We start from the raw sequence: 20,740 nt of genomic DNA, 5'->3' as shown, positions 1-20,740 counted from the left end.
TTTTAGAATATCTCAAATTTTGCCATTTATCGTTTTCGAAATTTTCATAAAACGACAAGAAATACCAACTAACGGACATTTAAAAACACTTCAGGTGCTTGAACTTGACCGAGGAAAATTGTTTCATATTTTTTTCAATTATTTTCTTCGAAGTCGCCAAAAAATCCCTCAAAAATTTTGAGGAGTAGATTTCAACGAGCTGAACCGAAAAATATAGCATATTTGTGCTCTCAGAGCAAGATTATAGTTGGAAATCAAAATTTGAACTAATTATGGTATTTTTTTCCAAAAGAACACATTCAGCACGACTCCAGAAAAGTTGCTAAGACAAAAATTACGAAAAAAATCACACGTAAGTAGAGATGCCGTGTTTATTTAGACAAAAAAAGGAAAAGTTTGTACAGTGACTACTTTCTGAAAAATGTAGGTTCAAATTCGAATTTTCAGACTTCGGAATAAGATTATAACTGGAAATGAAAATTCTGAATTAATATGTTTATATTTTTCCAAAAGAACAAAGAAGTACCTATATTTCGTAATAATTCACATCTCAGTGTGCGTTAGAAATTCAAATTTATGTTGGCAACATCGTGAAAAAGCGCGTCTAGTATTTTCAAATTGACATTACTACTCTAGGTCTCTAGGTCTCTATTTTTGAGTTTGGACGAATCTTTGGGGGTCCTTGATGTGTGTATGTTTTTTTTTAATATGAAAAAATCTTGGGGTTCTTATAATAATATTGATTCAATGATATACATAGTTCTAAAAACATGGCAACCATGTCTGTCACCGTTTGACAGTTCGTTCGACGAAAAAATTGCAATGAAATGAAAACCAACAACAAATTTGAGTTAAATTAGTAAAAATGGTCCACAGAGACATATACCACATCGTAACCTTAATAATCAACGACAAATACAGCCGATATGCCGCTCTAGCAGTTACAATCTTGTCATTAAAATTAGCCCTGTTTTATAGGTTAGAATAATCAATACATATCCCCGTGTTACACACATTTTTTTAGTTCCATCGCTGCGTTGGTAGTTTACGGCGGATACGTCCTAGGTTGCTTCGTGTGTTGGTGCCTCCTTAAATACCACAGCACAGCTTCAGTGTACCTCCTCAGTCTTGTTACTTTTTGCTATGGAAACAACTCCTTTCGCAAGAGATTGAAACAGTCTTGCAGCATTTGCGACGATTTATCGTGCAAGAGACATCTACAAAGCAAAGTGGTGACACCGTGGAAGGATTTGTACATTCCAAAGGAACTAAACAGTGCACTTGAGGAGGTAAATGTCACCCTCAAACCACTGTATATAAAATAATTGTTTGCAGTTTTATAACAAAATCTTGGAAAATTTTATAACTTCTTGGTATGGTCAATTCACCACTGACGCCGACTTTCTGAACGAACTTCGCTATTGTTTACAATACGCGAGTGCCGCTATTATTACAGAGTTTCAAAATCTGGATCATGCTAGTATAATATCGCGAAAATTAGTACCGTGTGTTATTAAACACATCGATGACTATCTTTACATGCAACAAATCGTCAAACTGAAAAAGTCGCGGTTTAATGATGTTGTGGTGGATTATTTGGGGAAGAGGCTCCACGTGGCCACCGTGAATCGAAAAAGTGAATTGAGCTATCTTCAGTATTTAGCGTCGTCGTTGATGCCGCAAGTTCTCCCCGACAAGTACTTACAATGCAAAAATTATTTAGTTTTAATTAGAGAAATATTAGCTGGGTGGGTTTTACTACCCTTGATGGACGTTCTAGCTGACCCTAACATAATAAATTTGTTGGTAATACTCGCCAGTACGTACAAACCCAAGTATCAAATGAAGAATAAATCAGTCTGTAACAAAGTACAATTTTTGAAAAATTTCATTAACAATAATAGCCAAGATTCGTCGTTTGCCACGGATTTGAACACTATTAAGGGTAACACTGAGTTACTATACGCCTTTATGCAGTTTTTGAAAAAGGAGGAGCATGTACATTTGTTGCAGTTTTGTCTGGATGTTGGTAATACTGTTAGAATTAATGAGAGTTATTATAGCTGCACAGGTGTTTTTAGATGAATTTAATAACAAGCTTTTGACTCCTGAGTTGTCTAAAAAACAACTAGAGGAGCTCCACTCAGAAGCGCTAACTCTGTATAAAGAGTACTTGAGTCAAGATTGCGTCAATTTTGTCGGTTGTCCAGACGAAATTGTCAATGATTACTACGCCCTCATCAAAGACGGCGTCTACAACGTGGCGAGATTGCGCACCTCCAAACCCCTGTATCAAGCATATGAGCACACTTTTACAGTCCTGGAAAAAATTTGGTTGCCGTCGTTTTTTCACAGCAATGAGGTATTACTATTTTATTATGATAAAAACGACGTTTTTTGACGAAATTTAAAGTTTTATAGCCACATTTGTGGGGCGAAGATCACCGCCACCTACAACAAAGCCGCCGCTTCCAGGTAAGACGGATTTGAATTCAGTTTTACTAAGTTTTAACAGATCTGTTGTTAATTTTGGCTCACCTCTGAAAACGCGGTGAGTTTTTTTCTAGTTTCAATTTTATATGTATTCGTTCACGATCTTTATATAGTAGGGTTGGCCATGAAAATTTAGTGAGTTTGTTGGTATTCGATGCAGAAGAATAAAAATTCCCTGAACTTTTTTCGTTAGGTTATGTTTTATATACAACAAAAATTAAAATGCTTAAAATTTTTCAAGTTTTCATTGTATATTTTTCGTTTCCTCAATTTTTCAAGTTCTCAAGTTTTATTTTTCATTTTCCCGATTTTTTTAATTTTCATTTTCTCGGTTTTGTGTCACAAATTTTCATTTTTTCAATTCCTTTATTTCTTGTTGTTTCTTTCGATTTTTCAATTTTTCGTTTCGTCAATTTTTTGAATTTTCAGTTTCTCAATTTTTCATGTTTCCGATTTTTATTTTTCACTGTAGCGAATTTGTAATTTTTATTTTCTCGATTTATATCACATTTGTCGGTTTTTTCATTTCCTTTATTTTCTGTGTTTTCTTTTTTTCGATTTTACAATTTTTCAAATTTTCAGGCTTTGAATTTTCAGTTCATCCATTTTTAAATTTTTACTTTGCAGTTGTTGGATTTCCAGTCTTCCGATTTTCCAATTTCTTTAATTTTCAATATTTCTATTTTTACAATTTCTCGACTTCCAAAATTTTCAATTTTTCGGTTTTCATCACTTTTTCAAATTGGCAATTTTTCAATATTAAAGATTTTCATTTTTCGATTTTTCAGTTTCTCAATTTTTAATTTTTCCCTTTTCCAATTTTTTGTTTCCGATTTTTATTTTTCATTTTCCCGATTTTTTAATTTTCACTTTTTCGATTTTACATCACAATTTTTCGTTTTTTCATTTCCTTGATTTTTTGTTGTTTCTTTCGATTTTTCAAATTTTCGTTTCTTCAAATTTTCATGTTTGATTTTCACTTTTGACATTTTTCAAGTTTTCATTATATACTTTTTCGTTTTTTTATTTTTGATTTTTCAATTTTACAATTTCTTGACTTCTAAATTTTTCAATTTTTCGAGTTGCAATTTTTTAATTTTGCAAAATTTCGATATTTACAGTTTCTCATTTTTCGATTTTTCACATTCTCAGTTTTTAATTTTTGTCATTTTCAATTTTTCGTTTCCTCAATTTTTCAAGTTCTCGAGTTTTATTTTTCATTTTCCCGATTTTATTAATTTTCATTTTCTCGGTTTTGTCACAAATTTTCATTTTTTCAATTCCTTTATTTCTTGTTGTTTCTACCGATTTTTCAATTTTTTGTTTCGTCAATTTTTCGAATTTTCAGTTTCTCAATTTTTCGTTTTCACAATTTTTCATGTTCCCGATTTTTATTTTTCAATGTGGCGAATTTTTAATTTTTATTTTTTCGATTTACATCACGATTGTCCGTTTTTTCATTTCCTTTATTTCTGTGTTTTTTTTTTTCGATTTTACAATTTTTCATTTGTTCAATTTTTCAAATTTTCCGGCTTTGAATTTTCAGTTCGTCCATTTTTCAATTTTTAAATTTTTACTTTGCAGTTTTTGGATTTCCAGTCTTCCAATTTTACAATTTCTTTAAATTATCAATATTTCTATTTCATAATACATATTTCTTTTTTTTTTCACTTTTTCGATTCTTAAGATTTTTCAAGTTTTCATTTCGTGATTTTTCGTTTTTTATTTTTGATTTTTCAATTTTACAATTTCTCGACTGCCAAAATTTTCAATTTTTCGTTCCTTCAATTTTTCGGTCTGCATCAGTTTTTCAATTTGGCAATTTTTCAATATTACAGATTTTCATTTTTCGATTTTTCAGTTTCTCAATTTTTCATTTTTCCCTTTTCCAATTTTTTGTTTCCGATTTTTATTTTTCATTTCCCCGATTTTTTAATTTTCACTTTTTCGATTTTATATCACAATTTTTCGTTTTTTCATTTCCTTTATTTTTTGATGTTTCTTTCGATTTTTCAAATTTTCGTTTCTTCAAATTCTCATGTTTGATTTTCACTTCTGACATTTTTCAAGTTTTCACTATATACTTTTTCGTTTTTTTAATTTTGATTTTTCAATTTTACAATTTCTTGACTTCTAAATTTTTCAATTTTTCGAGTTGCAATTTTTTAATTTTGCAATTTTTCGATATTACAGTTTCTCATTTTTTGATTTTTCACATTCTCAGTTTTTAATTTTTGTCATTTTCAATTTCGTTTCCTCAATTTTTCAAGTTCTCGATTTTTATTTTTCATTTTCCCGATTTTTTTAATTTTTATTTTCTCGGTTTTATGTCACAAATTTTCATTTTTTCAATTCCTTTATTTCTTGTTGTTTCAATCGATTTTTCAATTTTTCGTTTCGTCAATTTTTCGAATTTTCAGTTTCTCAATTTTTCGTTTCCACAATTTTTCATGTTCCCGGTTTTTATTTTTCAATGTGGCGAATTTTTAATTTTTATTTTCTCGATTTATATCACAATTGTCCGTTTTTTTATTTCCTTTATTTTCTGTGTTTTTTTTTTCGATTGTACAATTTTTCATTTGTTCAATTTTTCAAATTTTCAGGCTTTGAATTTTCAGTTCGTCTATTTTTCAATTTTTAAATTTTTACTTTGCAGCTTTTGGATTTCCAGTCTTCCGATTTTCCAATTTCTTTAATTTTCAATATTTCTATTTCATAATACGTATTTCTTTTTTTTTGATTTTCGCTTTTTCGATTCTTAAGATTTTTCAAGTTTTCATTTTGTAATTTTTCGTTTTTTATTTTTGATTTTTCAATTTTACAATTTCTCGACTTCCAAAATTTTCAGTTTTTCATTCCTTCAATTTTTTGGTTTGCATCAGTTTTTCAATTTGGCAATTTTTCCATATTACAGATTTTCATTTTTCGATTTTTCAGTTTCTCAATATTTAATTTTTCCCTTTTCCAATTTTTTGTTTCCGATTTTTATTTTTCATTTTTCCGATTTTTTAATTTTCACTTTTTCGATTTTATATCACAATTTTTGGTTTTTTCATTTCCTTTATTTTTTGTTGTTTCTTTCGATTTTACAATTTTTCGTTTGTTCAAATTTTCAGGTTTTTTCCAATTTTTCTTCAAATTTTCAAGTTTGATTTTCACTTTTACATTTTTCATTTATCAAGTTTTTATTATATGTACTTACACTTCAAATTTTCAAGCCAATCGATTCCAATTCGTCGAATTTCCAATTTTTAAATTTTTCAGTTTTTGGGTTCCACCCCTTTTTTACTTTTTGGATTTCCAATTTTTCGTTAAACTTGAGATTTGTCGAAAATTTGGACAGTTTTATACTTCGATTTCTCAATGTTTTTCAACTTTTCGATGTTTCAATTTTTCTTTTTTATAGTTTTTCATTTTTTTTTATTTCTCGATTTATCGAATTCAGATCTTTGGATGTTTTGATTGTTTAATTTATCAATTTCTCAATTTTTTTCTATTTCTCAATGTTTCGATTTTTGGATTTCTCGGTTTTTCGATTTTCCAATTTTTCGATGTTTCGATTTTTCAGTTATCCGATTTTTCAATTTTTTTAAATTCTGCAGTTTCGATTTGTCGATTTTTCAGTTTTTCGATTTTTAAGTTTTAGATTTTCGAATTTTTTTTTTTTTTGATTCTTCGATGTTTGTATTTCTCCATTTTTCGATTTCTGGATTTTTTGATTTTCCAGTTCTTCAATATTTCTAAATTCCAATTTTTCAAATTTTGACGTTGCTAAATTTTCAGTTTTCCCATTTTTCAATTAATATAATTTTTTTTTATTTTCCCGTTCCTCGAATTCGCTGTTTCCGTTTTTCAGTTCTTCAATTCTTCGATTTTTTGGATTTTTCGGTTGGCTAAATTTTTAATTTTTCAATTTTGGATATTTGTTTGGGTTTTTGGATTTTTGTATATTTCTATTTTTCGACTTTTCTATTTTTTATTTTTTGAATTTTCAGTTTTTCGTTTTTTAAACTTTAGATTTTTCACTTTTCGTCTGTTTTATATGTATGTATTTCGATTTCTGAATTTTTCGAGTTTTCAGTTCTTGTATATTTTAATTTTTCTTTTTTCCGAATTTTTTATTTTTCGATTTTTCAATTTTTGAAAACTGGATTTATCGAAATTCGGATGTTTCGATTTTTCGATTTATCGGTTTTTCGTTTTTCTACTTTTCGGTTTTTCGCTTTTCGATTTTTGAATTATCCGACTTTTCAATTTTCCAATTTTTTAAATTTTCAAGTTTTGACTTTTCTGAATTTTCAGTTTCCCGATTTCTCAATTAATCTATTTTTTGAATTGCCCATTTTCGACTTGCCAACGTTTCGATTTTTCAGTTTTTCAGTTCGTCAATTTTTCAATTTTTCGATTCTTTAGGTTTTTCGATTTCCCAATTTTTCAATTTTTTAATCTCCCAATTTTTGGATATTTCGTTCAATTTTGTGAGTTTTCTCAATTTTTCGATTCTTCAATTTTTCAATTTTGGGATTTTTTAGTATTTCGACTTCTGGATTTTTCACGTTCCTGATTTTTCGAAAAAAAAACTTAAAAATTTGAAAAATTGAAAAATTGAGAGATTGAAAGATCAAAAGAACGAGAAATCGAAAAGTGATGAAGTCGAAAAATAGTGAAATCGACAAACAAAAAGTTAAAAGTTGAAAAATTGGAAAGCGGAAAAATCAAAAAACGAAAAAATGGAAAATAACATCTAAAACCAGGAAGTCGAAAAATCGAAAGATTAAGAAATATTGAAAAATTAAAATTCAAAAGATTGAAAAATCTAAAATTTAAAAACTCAAAAATTGAAAAAAATCATAAGGTAGACCCATCGAAAAATCCAGAAGTCAAAAATAGAAAAGCCGAAAAATTGAAATATTGAAAAATCCTAAAACTGAAAAATCGAAAAATCAAAAAAGTGAAGTCGAAAAATAGAAACCTTTAAAAATCGAAAAACTGAAAAAACAAAAATTTAAAGAATTGAAGAACAGGAAAATCGAAACACTCGAAGGTCAAGAAATGGGAAAATCAAAACATCGATTAATTGAAAAATCGAAAAATTGAGAGTTTATAAAAGTCAAATTTGAAAAATTAAAAAATCGAAAATTTGAAGAAATGACAATTGAAAAACAGAAAATCTAAAACCGGTCGAAAAATCAAGATTAAGAAATCGAAAAATCAAAAATTTTAAACATTGAAAAATTAAAATACCAAAAAATTGAGAAATCTATAATTTAAAAATCGAAAAAGTAAAAAGTCGACACATCGAAAAATCCAGAAGTCAAAAGTGGAAAAGTCCAAGAACAGAAATACTGAAAAATCCCAAATCTGAAATATCGAAAAACTGAAAAATGAAAGAAAAAGTGACGAATCGAAAAACTGAAAACTCCCAAAACTGAAATATCCAAAAACTGAGAATCCAAAGAATCGAAAAATTGAGAAATCGAAAATTCAAAAAAGTGAAGTCGAAATATCGAAACCTGAAAAAATAGAAAAATAGAAAAACCTGAAAAATCAATTAATTGAAAAATCGACAAATAAAGAGTTTACAAAAGTCAAAAATTAAAAAATGGAAATATTTAAAAATCGTAAAATTGAAGAGAAAAACTGAAAACCGAGAAATTGAAAAATTGAGAAACTGTAAAATCCAAAAATTGAATAATAAATAGGAGTAAACTGAAAAATCCCCAAACTAAAATTTCGAAAAGCTGAGAATTCGAAATTGAAACAGCAAGAAATTATGGTCGAAACCGGTTAGGATGTGTATCAGATCACGGATCATGGCTTATAAATCAAATCGTTTCCGAGCGCTTAGAGTCGACATTGGCTTGAGTGCGCTGTGGTCTGTAGATCAAACGAGTTCTCAGACGACGAACTGTAATTCGTGTGACCTGAATTAAATTGAAGGAAACAGTAAGCAGCTTGTAATATTCTGGTAAATCTAGTGTCAATTTGTCGAAAGTAAAACGCTTTGTTAAAAATATTATGACATTTTGCAATCAAGATGCCGGACGACGAGGATGCAAATCCAGTCGATCCGCTAAAAAGTTTACATTGTAAAATCTGTAAATGCTATATAGCTAAAAACGCGCCGAAAATTAGATGTAATGCCAAAAGTTGTTCCACATATGTTCATGTGAAATGTTTTGAAAATCTGAATAACATCATTATCATCGACAAAAACAGTTGGGTTTGTAAATTATGCAATCCGAATCAGTATGGTGCTAGTGCTAGTGATGTAAGTGGTGCCCAGATCAGTGCTGATGTGCAAGATAAAGTGAAATTGTTAGAAGAATTAGTCCGAGAGCTACAAAACGTTAATAATCTGCAAAGAGAAAAAATTGCCAATCTTGAAAAAGCGAATTCCTTATTTACAATGCCAGCATTGTCGCGTTCATATAGTGAGGTGGCAAAAAATCAATCGTGTGATATTTTAGTTAAACATCCAAGTGGGTCATCTGCAAGTCAGGAAGGTAAAAATGACGTCCTTAATAATATTAGAAGTCAGGTGGATCCTGCGGCTCTGAACGCCCGTGTGGAGTCTACGAAAATTGTAAAATCGGGGTTGATTATAAAGTGTGCTGATGATGAGTCCCGCAGCGTGCTGATGCAAGAGCTTAAATCTACGTTGGGTGAAGCTTATTCTGTTGAGAAGAGCAAAAAGTGGAGTCCGCGTGTTATAATTAAAGATATTGATTTAGATTTCTTTGAATATGATGATGCAAGATTGATCAGAAAAATAGTAACATCTAATGAGCTTGATGAAACCCTTATTACCAGTGATGTTAAAATTATAACTAGGATAAAATTTAAAAAAAGTTTTAATGTTGTAATACAAGTAAGCTATCAAGTTCGTAATATCTTAGTGAGTAAGGGTAAAGTTTTTGTAGGTTGGCGTTCATGTAAATGTAATGATAACTTTAGGATACTAAAATGTTTTAAATGCCTAAGATATGGGCATATGAGTCGTGATTGTAAAAATGAGGAGTCAGTATGTTACAAGTGCTCTCTAAGTCATGAAGCTAAACAGTGTACTAGTGAGTCTTATAAATGTATCAACTGCGCTGAGTATAATTTAAAAAACAAAAATTCATTAATTTCGACACAACATGTATGCGGGGACAAGCAGCAGTGCGCTATGTACAAGAAGCAGCTTAATATATTAATATCTAAAATTGATTATGGCCAGTAGCTCAAATAAAAATAATTCTAAGCTAATGAGTATAGCGCATTTGAATGTAAGTTCCCTGTTTACAGGATTTACTGAATTTCAGAATTTGATATATTCCAATGACTTTGATGTGGTAGCGGTGATGGAGACTTGGATTTCTGATTATATACCTTCATCAGTGGTCAATACGGATAATTATAAACTATATTTTTAATAGCTACTGTTAAATTATTGTGTGAATTATATATTTTTGTTGTGGTTATTGCGTATTTATATTATTATTTTCTTCCTAGATATTGCATCTCTAAGTTAATTTTATTATTTTATTGTTTTTGTATTTAATATTTATTTTGTAAGGTTGAGTGGAATAGCCTATGGCTAGACTCCGCCTAATCATGTATCATTTTATCATGAATAAAGTCCTATGTATGTATGTATGTATGTATTTTTTCTAGTTAATTTTATTCCTAGTTAGAAACAAACACTGTTGCCAACGTAAGTCGAGGAGTCCTCAACCGTGATTTAATTTAAACTAAATCAGTTTATCCAACTTAAAGAAAAAAAATATCAAAGCCTACTTTACTATATAAAGATCGTGAATGGATAACAGTTGTGTAATTTTGCGTTTTTGTCCAGCGGACGAAAGTACTATGAGACACCTAGTCAAGGTACCGTTGCTAAAATCAGCAGCGGCATTGGTAAGATAAGAGGAGCGCTTAAAGTAGCTCAACCCATAGATGGCGCCATACACCCACCTGAGACCCAAACAATTGAAAACGGGACAGTCGAAGACATAATTATTTCCGAGTGTGGTAATATTTTCCGGGACTTGAGTGCGTGGAGGGTCTCGATTTTATCATATCAGGTTAATACCGACTCAAGCACACACTTTTTTTTTTTTTAACGAAAAACTTACAGACGACTAACAAAATCGTCAGTTTTTGCATAAACGTCCAACGATTGGATGTCGTTGATGACTGTACAAAGCGGCACTGGATAGTATCTAGGAAGGATCAGGATTTTTACACCCTGAAAGCAAAGTTGGTGGAGTTTCACGGCGAAAACGAGTTCAACGATGCGTCACTTCCGTCTAGAAAGTATTAATCGCGGTTTTGTTGTTTTTTGTCTAGTGTTTAGTTTTTTTAAAGAGCTGGCAGTTCGCTTGAAATCAGAATGAAAAAGTATGAGGAGTTTCTAACCAAACTTCTCCAGAAACCGTCGCTGAGGGGCAGCGACTTGTTGTTTTCGTTTCTGACGGCTGAAGAAGACTTCACGGTGTTGATGGCCACGAGTGCCCAGAATGTACAGGATTTGGGTAACATTTATCAGTCGGTGGCGCATAAACTGAGGAAGGAGAAGGGGCAACATTTGGATTCTTTCATGGGGACGTTTTTATCGTCGACTGGAAAATCAAAATCGGGGTATTTTATATTTTAAACAGTGATTGGGGCAATTGCTTTAACAATTACTTTTTGCACTTTGAAAAATTTGATGAAGATGTGTCTAAATAACTTTAGACCAATTTTTTGCGTTTAAAAGAGAAAGTCTTCCAGGCGCCTAGTATTTTTTTTTTAATATAAAAAATCTTCGAGGTTTTTTGCGTTTTGTTTTTAAAATACTTTTTAAAAATCTCGAGTTCTTTATTTGGAAATAATTTTACAGAATCTTAAGGGCTCCTAGCGTCTTTTTTTTTAAATATGTGATGTTTCGTTTTTGAAGGAGAAATCAAAATATTGTCAAAACCGAAAATTTGGAAAATCAAGAATTTTAAAAATCTAAAAAATACAAAAATTAAAGTATCGAATACATGAACATGCTGAGATATGTAAGATTTAAAAACTCGCAAAATTTTGAAAAATCGAGTAAGTAAAAAATCAAAAAACAAAGTCGAAACATCAAATGATCGATAAGTGGAGAAGTCGAAAAATCAAAAAAGTGGGATATCGAAATAGCTAAATTGAAAAACTTAAACTTAAAAAACCCGATAAATCGAAAAACTGAAAAATCGAAAAGCTGAAAAATTATTTCCGAAAAATTGAAAAATGAGAAGGCAAAAAATCGAAAGACTGAGAAATCGAAACAACAAAAAAATGAAAAACATAAAATTTAAAAATTCGAAAACTATGAGATTTAAAAGATCACAAAATTTTGAAAAATCGAATCAGTAAAAATAAAAAAAAACAATGTCGAAAAATCCCAAAATTGAAAAATCTCAATACCTGAACATAGAAAAGTCGAAAAATTAAAAAGTTCATTAACCGAGAAATTGAGAAATCGAAAAATCCAAAAATTTAGAAATGTTAAAAATTCAAAAACTGAAAAATAGAAAAATTTAATAAATACATGAATCCCAAAACTCAAACGTCGAAAAATTGAGAAATCGAAAAATCGCTAAATCGAAACATCGAAAGGTCGAGAAGTCCAAAAGTGGAAAAATCGAAAAATTGAAAAATTTTAACCTAAAAAACCAATAAACCAAAAAATGAAAAATAGAACGAATCGAAACGCCGGAAAATCTAAAAACGAGAAAGCGAAAAATCGAAAGAAAACCGTTAAATCGAAAATCGAAAAATCAAAAAATTTAGAAACGTCAAAAATTCAGAAACTGAAAAATAGAAAAATTTAAATAAATACATGAATCCCAAAACTCAAACGTCGAAAAATTGAGAAATCGAAAAATCGAACAATCGAAAAATTTTAACCTAAAAAACCAATAAACCAAAAAATGAAAAATAGAACGAATCGAAAAGCCGGAAAATCTAAAAACGAGAAAGCGAAAAATCGAAAGAAAACCGTTAAATCGAAAATCGAAAAATCAAAAAATTTAGAAACGCCAAAAATTCAAAAAACCAATAAACCAAAAAATGAAAAATAGAACGAATCGAAACGCCGGAAAATCTAAAAACGAGAAAGGGAAAAATCGAAAGAAAACCGTTAAATCGAAAAATCAAAAAATTTAGAAACGTTAAAAATTCAAAAACTGAAAAATAGAAAAATTTAAATAAACGCATGAATCCCAAAACTCAAACGTCGAAAAATTGAGAAATCGAAAAATCGAAAAATTGAAAAATTTTAACCTAAAAAAACCAATAAACCAAAAAAATGAAAAAGAGAACGAATCGAAAAGCCGGAAAATCTAAAAACGAGAAAGCGAAAAATCGAAAGAAAACCGTTAAATCGAAAATCGAAAAATCAAAAAATTTAGAAACGTCAAAAATTCAGAAACTGAAAAATAGAAAAATTTTAATAAATACATGAATCCCAAAACTCAAACGTCGAGAAATCGAAAAATCGCTAAATCGAAACATCGAAAGTTCGAGAAATCCAAAAGTCGAAAAATCGATAAATTGAAAGAAAACCGTTAAATCGAAAATTGAAAAATCTAAATGTCGACAAACTGATAAATTATTCCCGAAAAATCGAAAAATAAAAAGGCAAAAAATCGAAACAAAAAAGTGAAAAATCTAAAATTTAACAATTCGAAAAATTGAAATTTAAAAAATCCAGAAATCAAAACATCAACGAATTGAAAAATCAAAAAATTGAAAAATCGCAAAATGTAAGATTTCAGAAAATAGCAAAACTTTGAATAATCGAATAAGTAAAAAATAAAAAAAAACAAAGTCGAAGTATTGAAAAATCCAAAAATTGAAAAATCGAAAAATTTAAATACATAAATTCCAAAACTGAAACATCAAAAGATCGAGAACTCCAGAAGACGAAAAATTTTAACTCAAAAAAAACAATAAACCAAAAAGCGAAAAATTGAAATATCGAAAAACTGAAAAATTTGTTCCCAACAAATCGAAGAACCGGGAAATTTAAAAACGAGACGGCGAAAAATCGAAATATCGACAAACAAAAAAAGTGAAAAATCGAATAAGTAAAAAATAAAAAAAACAGAATGTCGAAAAATCTAGAAGTTGAAGTATGAAAAATTCCAAAATTGAAAAATCTCAGTACTTAAACATAGGAAATTTGAAAATTTACAAAATCGAGAAATCAAAACATCAACGAATAGAAAAATCGAAAAATGTAAGATAAAAAAAATCGCAAAATTTTGAAAAATCGAATATGTAAGTAAAAAATCAAAAAAAAAACAAAGTCAAAAAATCGAAAAATTTAAAAGTCGAAGTATTGAAAAATCCCAATACTTAATTGTAGAAAATTTGAAAATCGAAAAATCGAGAAATCAGCAAGATGAAAAATCGAAAAGTCGAAAAATTAAAAAATGCATTAATCGAGAAATTTTGAAATCAAAAAATCCAAAAATTTAGAAACGCATAAAATTTAAAAATTAAAAAATACTAAATTGGAAACTTGAATAATTGAAAAACTGGGAAATCGAAACCGAAAAATTGAAAAATTTAATTTTGAAAAACCCGATAAATCTAAAAATGGAAAAATCAATATCGGAAAACTGAAAAATTAATTCCGAAAAATTGAAAAAGCGAAAAATGAGAAGGCAAAAAATCGAAAGACAGAAATCGAAAGAACAAAATAGTGAAATATGTAAAAATATAAAAATTCTAAAAATTGAAAATTTACAAAATCGAGAAATCAAAACATCAACGAATTGAAAAAACTAAAAATTGAAAAATCGAAAAATGTAAGATTTAAAAAAATCGCAAAATTTTGAAAAATAGAAATGGAAATCGGAAGATCGAGAAGTCCAGAAGTCCAAAAATTGAAAAATTTTAACTTAAAAAAACCAACAAACCAAAAACTGAAAAATTAGTTCCAACGAATCGAAAAGCCGGAAAATCTAAAAACGAGAAAGCGAAAAATCGAAATATCAACAAACTGATAAATTATTTCCGAAAAATCGAAAAATGAAAAGGCAAAAAATCGAAACAACAAAAAAGTGAAAAATCTAGAATTTAAAAATTCGAAAAATTGAAAATTTACAAAATAGAGTAACCAAAACATCAACGAATCGAAAAATCGGAAAATGTAAGATTAAAAAAAATCTCAAAATTTTGAAAAATCGAATAAGTAAAAAATCAAAAAAACAAAGTCGAAAAATCTAAAAATATAAAACTCGGAAGTAAAAATCCTAAAATTGAAAAATCCCGATATGTACGTCAATGTAGAAAATTTGAATTGAGAAATTGAGAAATCGGAAAGACGAAAATTCGAAAAGTCGAAAAATTAAAAAATCCATTAATCGAGAAATTGAGAAATCGAAAAATCAAAAAATTGAAAAAACCGAAAGACTGAGAAATCGAAAAAACAAAGTGAAATATCTAAAATTTAAAAATGTTAAAAATTGAAAATTTACAAAATCGAGAAATCAAAACATCAACGAATCGAAAAATCTAAGATTTAAAATTTTGATAAAATCGAATAAGTAAAAAATCAAAAAAACAGAAAGTCAAAAAATCTAAATATTTAAAAGTCGAAGTACTGAAAAATCTCAAAATTGAAAAATCGCAATACTTAAACGTAGAAAATTTGAAAATCGAAAAATTGAGAAATCAGAAAGACGAAAAATCAAAAAGTCGAAAAATTAAAAAATCCATTAATCGAGGAATTTAGATTTCGCAAAATCCAATATTTAGAAACGCCAAAACTTGAAAAATCGAAAAATTTAAATACATAAATCCCAAAACTGAACCGTCGGAAAATTGGAAACTCGATAATCGGAAAACTGAGAAATCGAAATCGAATAATTGAAAAATCGCGAAATCGAAACATCAAAAGATTGGGAAGCCGAAAAATCGAAAAATTCCGATGTCGAAATAGCTACAGATTGAAAAATGGGAAAATTAAAATTGAAAAATTTAAACTTAAAGAACCCGATAAATCGAAAAACTAAAAATTAATTCCAAAAAATTGAAAAATCCAAAAAGTAAGATTTAAAAAATTGCAATTTTTTTAAAAATCGAAGAAGAAATCAGAAAAACAAAAATTCTAAAAATTTAAAAGTCGAAGTATTGAAAAATCCCAATATGTACTTAAACGTAGAAAATTTGCAAAATCAAAGAATTAAAAAATCCATTAATCAAGAAATTGAGAAATCGAAAAATCCAAAAATTTCGACACGCCAAAAATTGAAAAATCCAAAAATTTAAATACGTGAATCCCAAAACTGAAACCTCGAAAAATTGGAAAGATGAATTATTGAAAAATTGAAAAATCGAAAAATCGCGAAATCGAAAGATCGAGAAGTCCAGAAGTCCAAAAATCGAAAATAAACAAAAAGTGAAAAATCGAAACATCGAAAAATTGAAAAATTAGTTTCAACAAATTGAAAAACCGGAAAATAAAAAAACGAGAAAGCAAAAAATCGAAAAAAAACCGTTAAATCGAAAATTGGGAAATCGAAAAATCTAAAATTTAAAAATTCGAAAAATTGAAAATTTTAAAAATCGAGCAATCAATACATCAACAAATCGAAAAATCAAAAAATTGAAAAATCGAAAAATGTAAGATTTAAAAACTCGCAATATTTTGAAAAATCACATTCGTCAGTTTGTTCGAATTCTCACTAAGTCAGGTTGATAAAAAAACACCACTTCCCATTTAAAATCTTCCCATGATAAATTAAAATATTCATTATGGGTTAAAAGTAATTGCAAAAAGTAATTGTAAAGTAACTGAATTACTCAAAAAAGTGCTGACGTCTTTGCAAAATTTGGTAATTATAGAAAATTCGAATGGGCCGAAATTGGCGACGAAGCAACCCTTAGAACAACGTTCGAAACCCGTCCTCCCATGCCCAAAACCTTCCGCAACCACGTCTTCAACGACAACTTCGGCACATCCTTAAAAGACTTGAAAGATTCGTGCAGCAGTTCGTTCAATCCAGTCGGAATGATCCAGTGCGTGTTTTATTTGCGTACGTAGCGACTTTCCATTTTTCGAAGTTTCTAAAGTCTGTATTTCAGTAAAATACGTTTTTAAAATTCCCCAGTGTCTACTCAAACTGTACGCCGCCGTCTGCAGCGTAGCGCAGGAAGCAGTGGAAGCTTTCTTTAGCATTTTTATCGAAAGAAAATTGAAACAGGGGCTATCACCCTCAAACTTGACGTATTTAGTACAGCTGCTGGGGGGTAAATTTTTCGTAAAATAACGACAATGGGTGATGATTGTTTTCAGATGTTATTTTCGTGCCACGTGACGCTCACACTAGAGAAGAACTGATACAAAGGAGAGAAAGGGCGTTCGCTGAGATAGAAAATTTTGTACCTTTGTATGTGGAGAGTTTCATTGGGAAGAACTTCAGTGGGGGCTTGAAAACGCTTCTCGAGATTTTGCAGCACCCGGATTATAATAAGCAGTTGGCGTACAATTTACTGGATCTTATTTTGTCTGAAATGTACCCGAGTTTACGGAATGCTAAATAAATTTTAAAAAATTTCCAGTCTTCCAATTTTTCAATTTCTTTAATTTTCAATGTTTTGATTTTACAATACATATTTCTTTTTTTTTTATTTTTCACTTTTTCTATTCTTAAGATTTTTCAAGTTTTCATTTTGTAATTTTTGGTTTTTTATTTTTGATTTTTCAGTTTTACAATTTCTCGACTTCCAAAATTTTCAATTTTTCGTTCCTTCAGTTTTTCGGTTTGCATCAGTTTTTCAATTTGGCAATTTTTCAATATTACAGATTTTCATTTTTCGATTTTTCAGTTTCTCAGTTTTTAATTTTTCCCGTTTTCAATTTTTTGTTTCCGACTTTTATTTTTCATTTTCCCGATTTTTATATCACAATTTTTCGTTTTTTCATTTCCTTTATTTTTTGTTGTTTCTTTCGATTTTACAATTTTTCGTTTATTCAGTTTTTCAAACTTTCAGTTTTTTTTTAATTTTTCTTCAAATTTTGAAGTTTGATTTTCACTTTTTACATTTTTCAAGTTTTTATTATACTTACACTTTTTCGTTTTTTTATTTTTTATTTTTCAATTTTACAGTTTCTTGACTTCTAAATTTTTCAATTTTTCGTTTTGTCAATTTTTCAAGTTCTCGATTTTTATTTTTCATTTTCCCGATTTTTTTAATTTTCATTTTCTCGGTTTTATGTCACAAATTTTCATTTTTTCAATTCCTTTGTTTATTTCTTGATGTTTCTTTCGATTTTTCAATTTTTCGTTTCGTCAATCTTTCGAATTTTCAGTTTCTCAATTTTTCGTTTCCACAATTTTTCCCACAATTTTTCATGTTCCTGATTTTTATTTTTCAATGTGGCGAATTTTTAATTTTTATTTTCTCGATTTATATCACAATTGTCCGTTTTTTCATTTCCTTTATTTTCTGTGTTTTTTTTTTCCGATTTTACAATTTTTCAAATTTTCAGGCTTTGAATTTTCAGTTCGTCCATTTTTCAATTTTTAAATTTTTACTTTGCGGTTTTGGATTTCCAGTCTTCCGATTTTCCAATTTCTTTAATTTCCAATATTTCTATTTCATAATACATATTTCTTTTTTTTTGATTTTTCACTTTTTCTATTAAGATTTTTCAAGTTTTCATTTTGTAATTTTTGGTTTTTTATTTTTGATTTTTCAGTTTTACAATTTCTTTTTTTCTAGTTTCAATTTTATATATATTCGTTCACGATCTTTATATAGTAGGGTTGGCCATGAAAATTTAGTGAGTTTGTTGGTATTCGATGCAGAAGAATAAAAATTCCCTGAACTTTTTTCGTTAGGTTATGTTTTATTTACAAAAAAAATGAAAATGCTTAAAATGTTTCAAGTTTTCATTGTATATTTTTCGTTTCCTCAATTTTTCAAGTTCTCAAGTTTTATTTTTCATTTTCCCGATTTTTTTAATTTTCATTTTCTCGGTTTTGTGTCACAAATTTTCATTTTTGCAATTCCTTTATTTCTTGTTGTTTCTTTCGATTTTTCAATTTTTCGTTTCGTCAATTTTTCGAATTTTCAGTTTCCCAATTTTTCGTTTCCACAATTTTTCATGTTCCCGATTTTTATTTTTCACTGTGGCGAATTTTTAATTTTTATTTTCTCGATTTATGTCACAATTGTCCGTTTTTTCATTTCCTTTATTTTCTGTGTTTTTTTTCGGTTTTACAATTTTTCATTTGTTCAATTTTTCAAATTTTCAGGCTTTGAATTTTCAGTTCGTCCATTTTTCAATTTTTAAATTTTTACTTTGCAGTTTCTGGATTTCCAGTCTTCCGATTTTCCAATTCCTTTAATTTTCAATATTTCTATTTCATAATACATAATTTCTTTTTTTTTGATTTTTCACTTTTTCGATTCTTAAGATTTTTCAAGTTTTCATTTTGTAATTTTTCGTTTTTTATTTTTGAGTTTTCAATTTTACAGTTTCTCGACTACCAAAATTTTCAGTTTTTCGTTCCTTCAATTTTTCGGTTTGCATCAGTTTTTCAATTTGGCAATTTTTCAATATTACAGATTTTCATTTTTCGATTTTTCAGTTTCTCAATTTTTAATTTTTCCCTTTTCCAATTTTTTGTTTCTGATTTTTATTTTTCATTTTCCCGATTTTTTAATTTTCACTTTTTCGATTTTGTCACAATTTTTTGTTTTTTCATTTCCTTTATTTTTTGTTGTTTCTTTCGATTTTACAATTTTTCATTTATTCAATTTATCAAATTTTCAGGTTTTTTTCAATTTTTCTTCAAATTTTCAAGTTTGATTTTCACTTTTTACATTTTTCAAGTTTTTATTATACTTACACTTTTTCGTTTTTTTATTTTTGATTTTTTAATTTTACAGTTTCTTGACTTCTAAATTTTCCAATTTTTCAATAATTACAATTTCTCATTTTTCCATTTTTCACATTCTCGATTTTAGTTTTTCCCTTTTTCAATTTTTCGTCCCCTAAATTTTTCAACTCCGATCTTTATTTTGCATTTTCCTGATTTTTTATTTTTCATTTTCTCGATTTTATATCACAATTTTTTGTTTTTTCATTTCCTTAATTTTTGTTGTTTCTTTCGATTTTCCAGTTTTTCGTCTATTCAATTTTTCAAATTTTCAGGCCAATCGATTCCAATTCGTCGATTCTCCAATTTTTAAATTTTTCAGTTTGCAGTTTTTGGGTTTCCACCTCTTTTTTACTTTTTGGATTTTCAATTTTTCGTTAAACTTTAGATTTTTCAAATTTTCGACAGTTTTTTCTATTTCTCGATATTTCGATTTTTGGATTTCTCGGTTTTTCGATTTTCCAATTTTTCGATGTTTCGATCTTTCAGTTATCCGATTTTTCAATTTTTTTAAATTCTGGAGTTTCGATTTGTCGATTTTTCAGTTTTAGATTTTCGAATTTTTCTTTTTTGATTCTTCGATGTGTGGATTTCTGCATTTTTCAATTTTGCGGTATTTCAATTGTTCAATGTTTTAAATTGTAGATTTTTCGATTTCTGGATTTTTTTATTTTCCAGTTCTTCAATATTTCTGTTTTCCAATTTTTCAAATTTTGACGTTGCTAAATTTTCAGTTTTCCGATTTTTCAATTAATATATTTTTTTTAATTTTCCCGTTTCTCGAATTCGCAGTTTCGATTTTTCAGTTCTTCAATTCTTCGATTTTTGGATTTTTCGGTTGGCTAAATTTTTAAAATCTCAATTCTGAATATTTGTTTCAGTGTTGGGATTTTTCAATATTTCTATTTTTCGACTTTTCGATTTTTTATTTTTTGGATTTTCAGTTTTTCGTTTTTTAAACTTGAGATTTTTGAATTTTCGACTGTTTTATATGTATTTCGATTTCTAAATTTTTCGAGTTTTCAGTTCTTGTATGTTTTAATTTTTCTTTTTTCCCAATTTTTTATTTTTCGATTTTTCAATTTTTTGAGAACTCGATTTATCGAGACTCGGATGTTTGGATGTTTTGATTGTCTCAGTTTTTGAATTTTTCGATGTTTCGATTTATCGGTTTTTCGTTTTTTACTGTTTGAATTATCCGATTTTTCAATTTTTTAAATTTTCAAGTTTTGACGTTTCTGAATTTTCAGTTTTCCGATTTCTCAATTAATCTATTTTTTGAATTGCCCAATTTCGATTTGCCAAGGTTTCGATTTTTCAGTTTTTCAGTTCGTCAATTTTTCGATTCT

At 28.2% G+C, this 20,740-nt stretch overlaps 1 protein-coding gene across 2 annotated transcripts; it reads left to right on the top strand.

The window, feature by feature from the left end:
• Window positions 1–780: 780 nt before the first annotated feature.
• Window positions 781–17,059, top strand: LOC135131338 (sorting nexin-14-like). Of its 2 annotated transcripts, XM_064059015.1 has the most exons (12): window positions 781–978; window positions 1,025–1,289; window positions 1,336–2,029; window positions 2,082–2,362; window positions 2,414–2,475; window positions 2,516–2,551; window positions 10,334–10,562; window positions 10,616–10,794; window positions 10,846–11,118; window positions 16,348–16,538; window positions 16,588–16,752; window positions 16,799–17,059. In XM_064059015.1, exons 1-12 carry the CDS (start codon window positions 866–868, stop codon window positions 17,044–17,046), a joined length of 2,736 nt encoding a protein of 911 aa, XP_063915085.1. In that variant the 5' UTR covers window positions 781–865; the 3' UTR covers window positions 17,047–17,059. The 2 variants fall into 2 exon arrangements, with proteins under 2 accessions (XP_063915085.1, XP_063915086.1); XM_064059016.1 differs by lacking the exon at window positions 2,516–2,551.
• Window positions 17,060–20,740: the final 3,681 nt, after the last annotated feature.

The sequence above is a fragment of the Zophobas morio genome, unplaced genomic scaffold (assembly GCF_036711695.1).
Source record: "Zophobas morio isolate AGI-343-1 ecotype UQ-CSIRO unplaced genomic scaffold, CSIRO_AGI_Zmor_V1 ptg000020l, whole genome shotgun sequence".
Lineage (NCBI taxonomy): Eukaryota > Metazoa > Arthropoda > Insecta > Coleoptera > Tenebrionidae > Zophobas > Zophobas morio.
The sequence above is the reverse complement of the archived record's forward strand: the minus strand, read 5'-3'. Positions and strand labels throughout refer to the sequence as shown.

Coding starts and splice junctions, on each gene's coding strand:
- LOC135131338 (XM_064059015.1), top strand. CDS start 866: ATGGTCCACAGAGACATATACCACATCGTAACCTTAATAATCAACGAC. Junction 1,290..1,335: donor TAAACAGTGCACTTGAGGAG/GTAAATGTCACC, acceptor AATTGTTTGCAG/TTTTATAACAAAATCTTGGA. Junction 10,563..10,615: donor TCTCGATTTTATCATATCAG/GTTAATACCGAC, acceptor AAAAACTTACAG/ACGACTAACAAAATCGTCAG.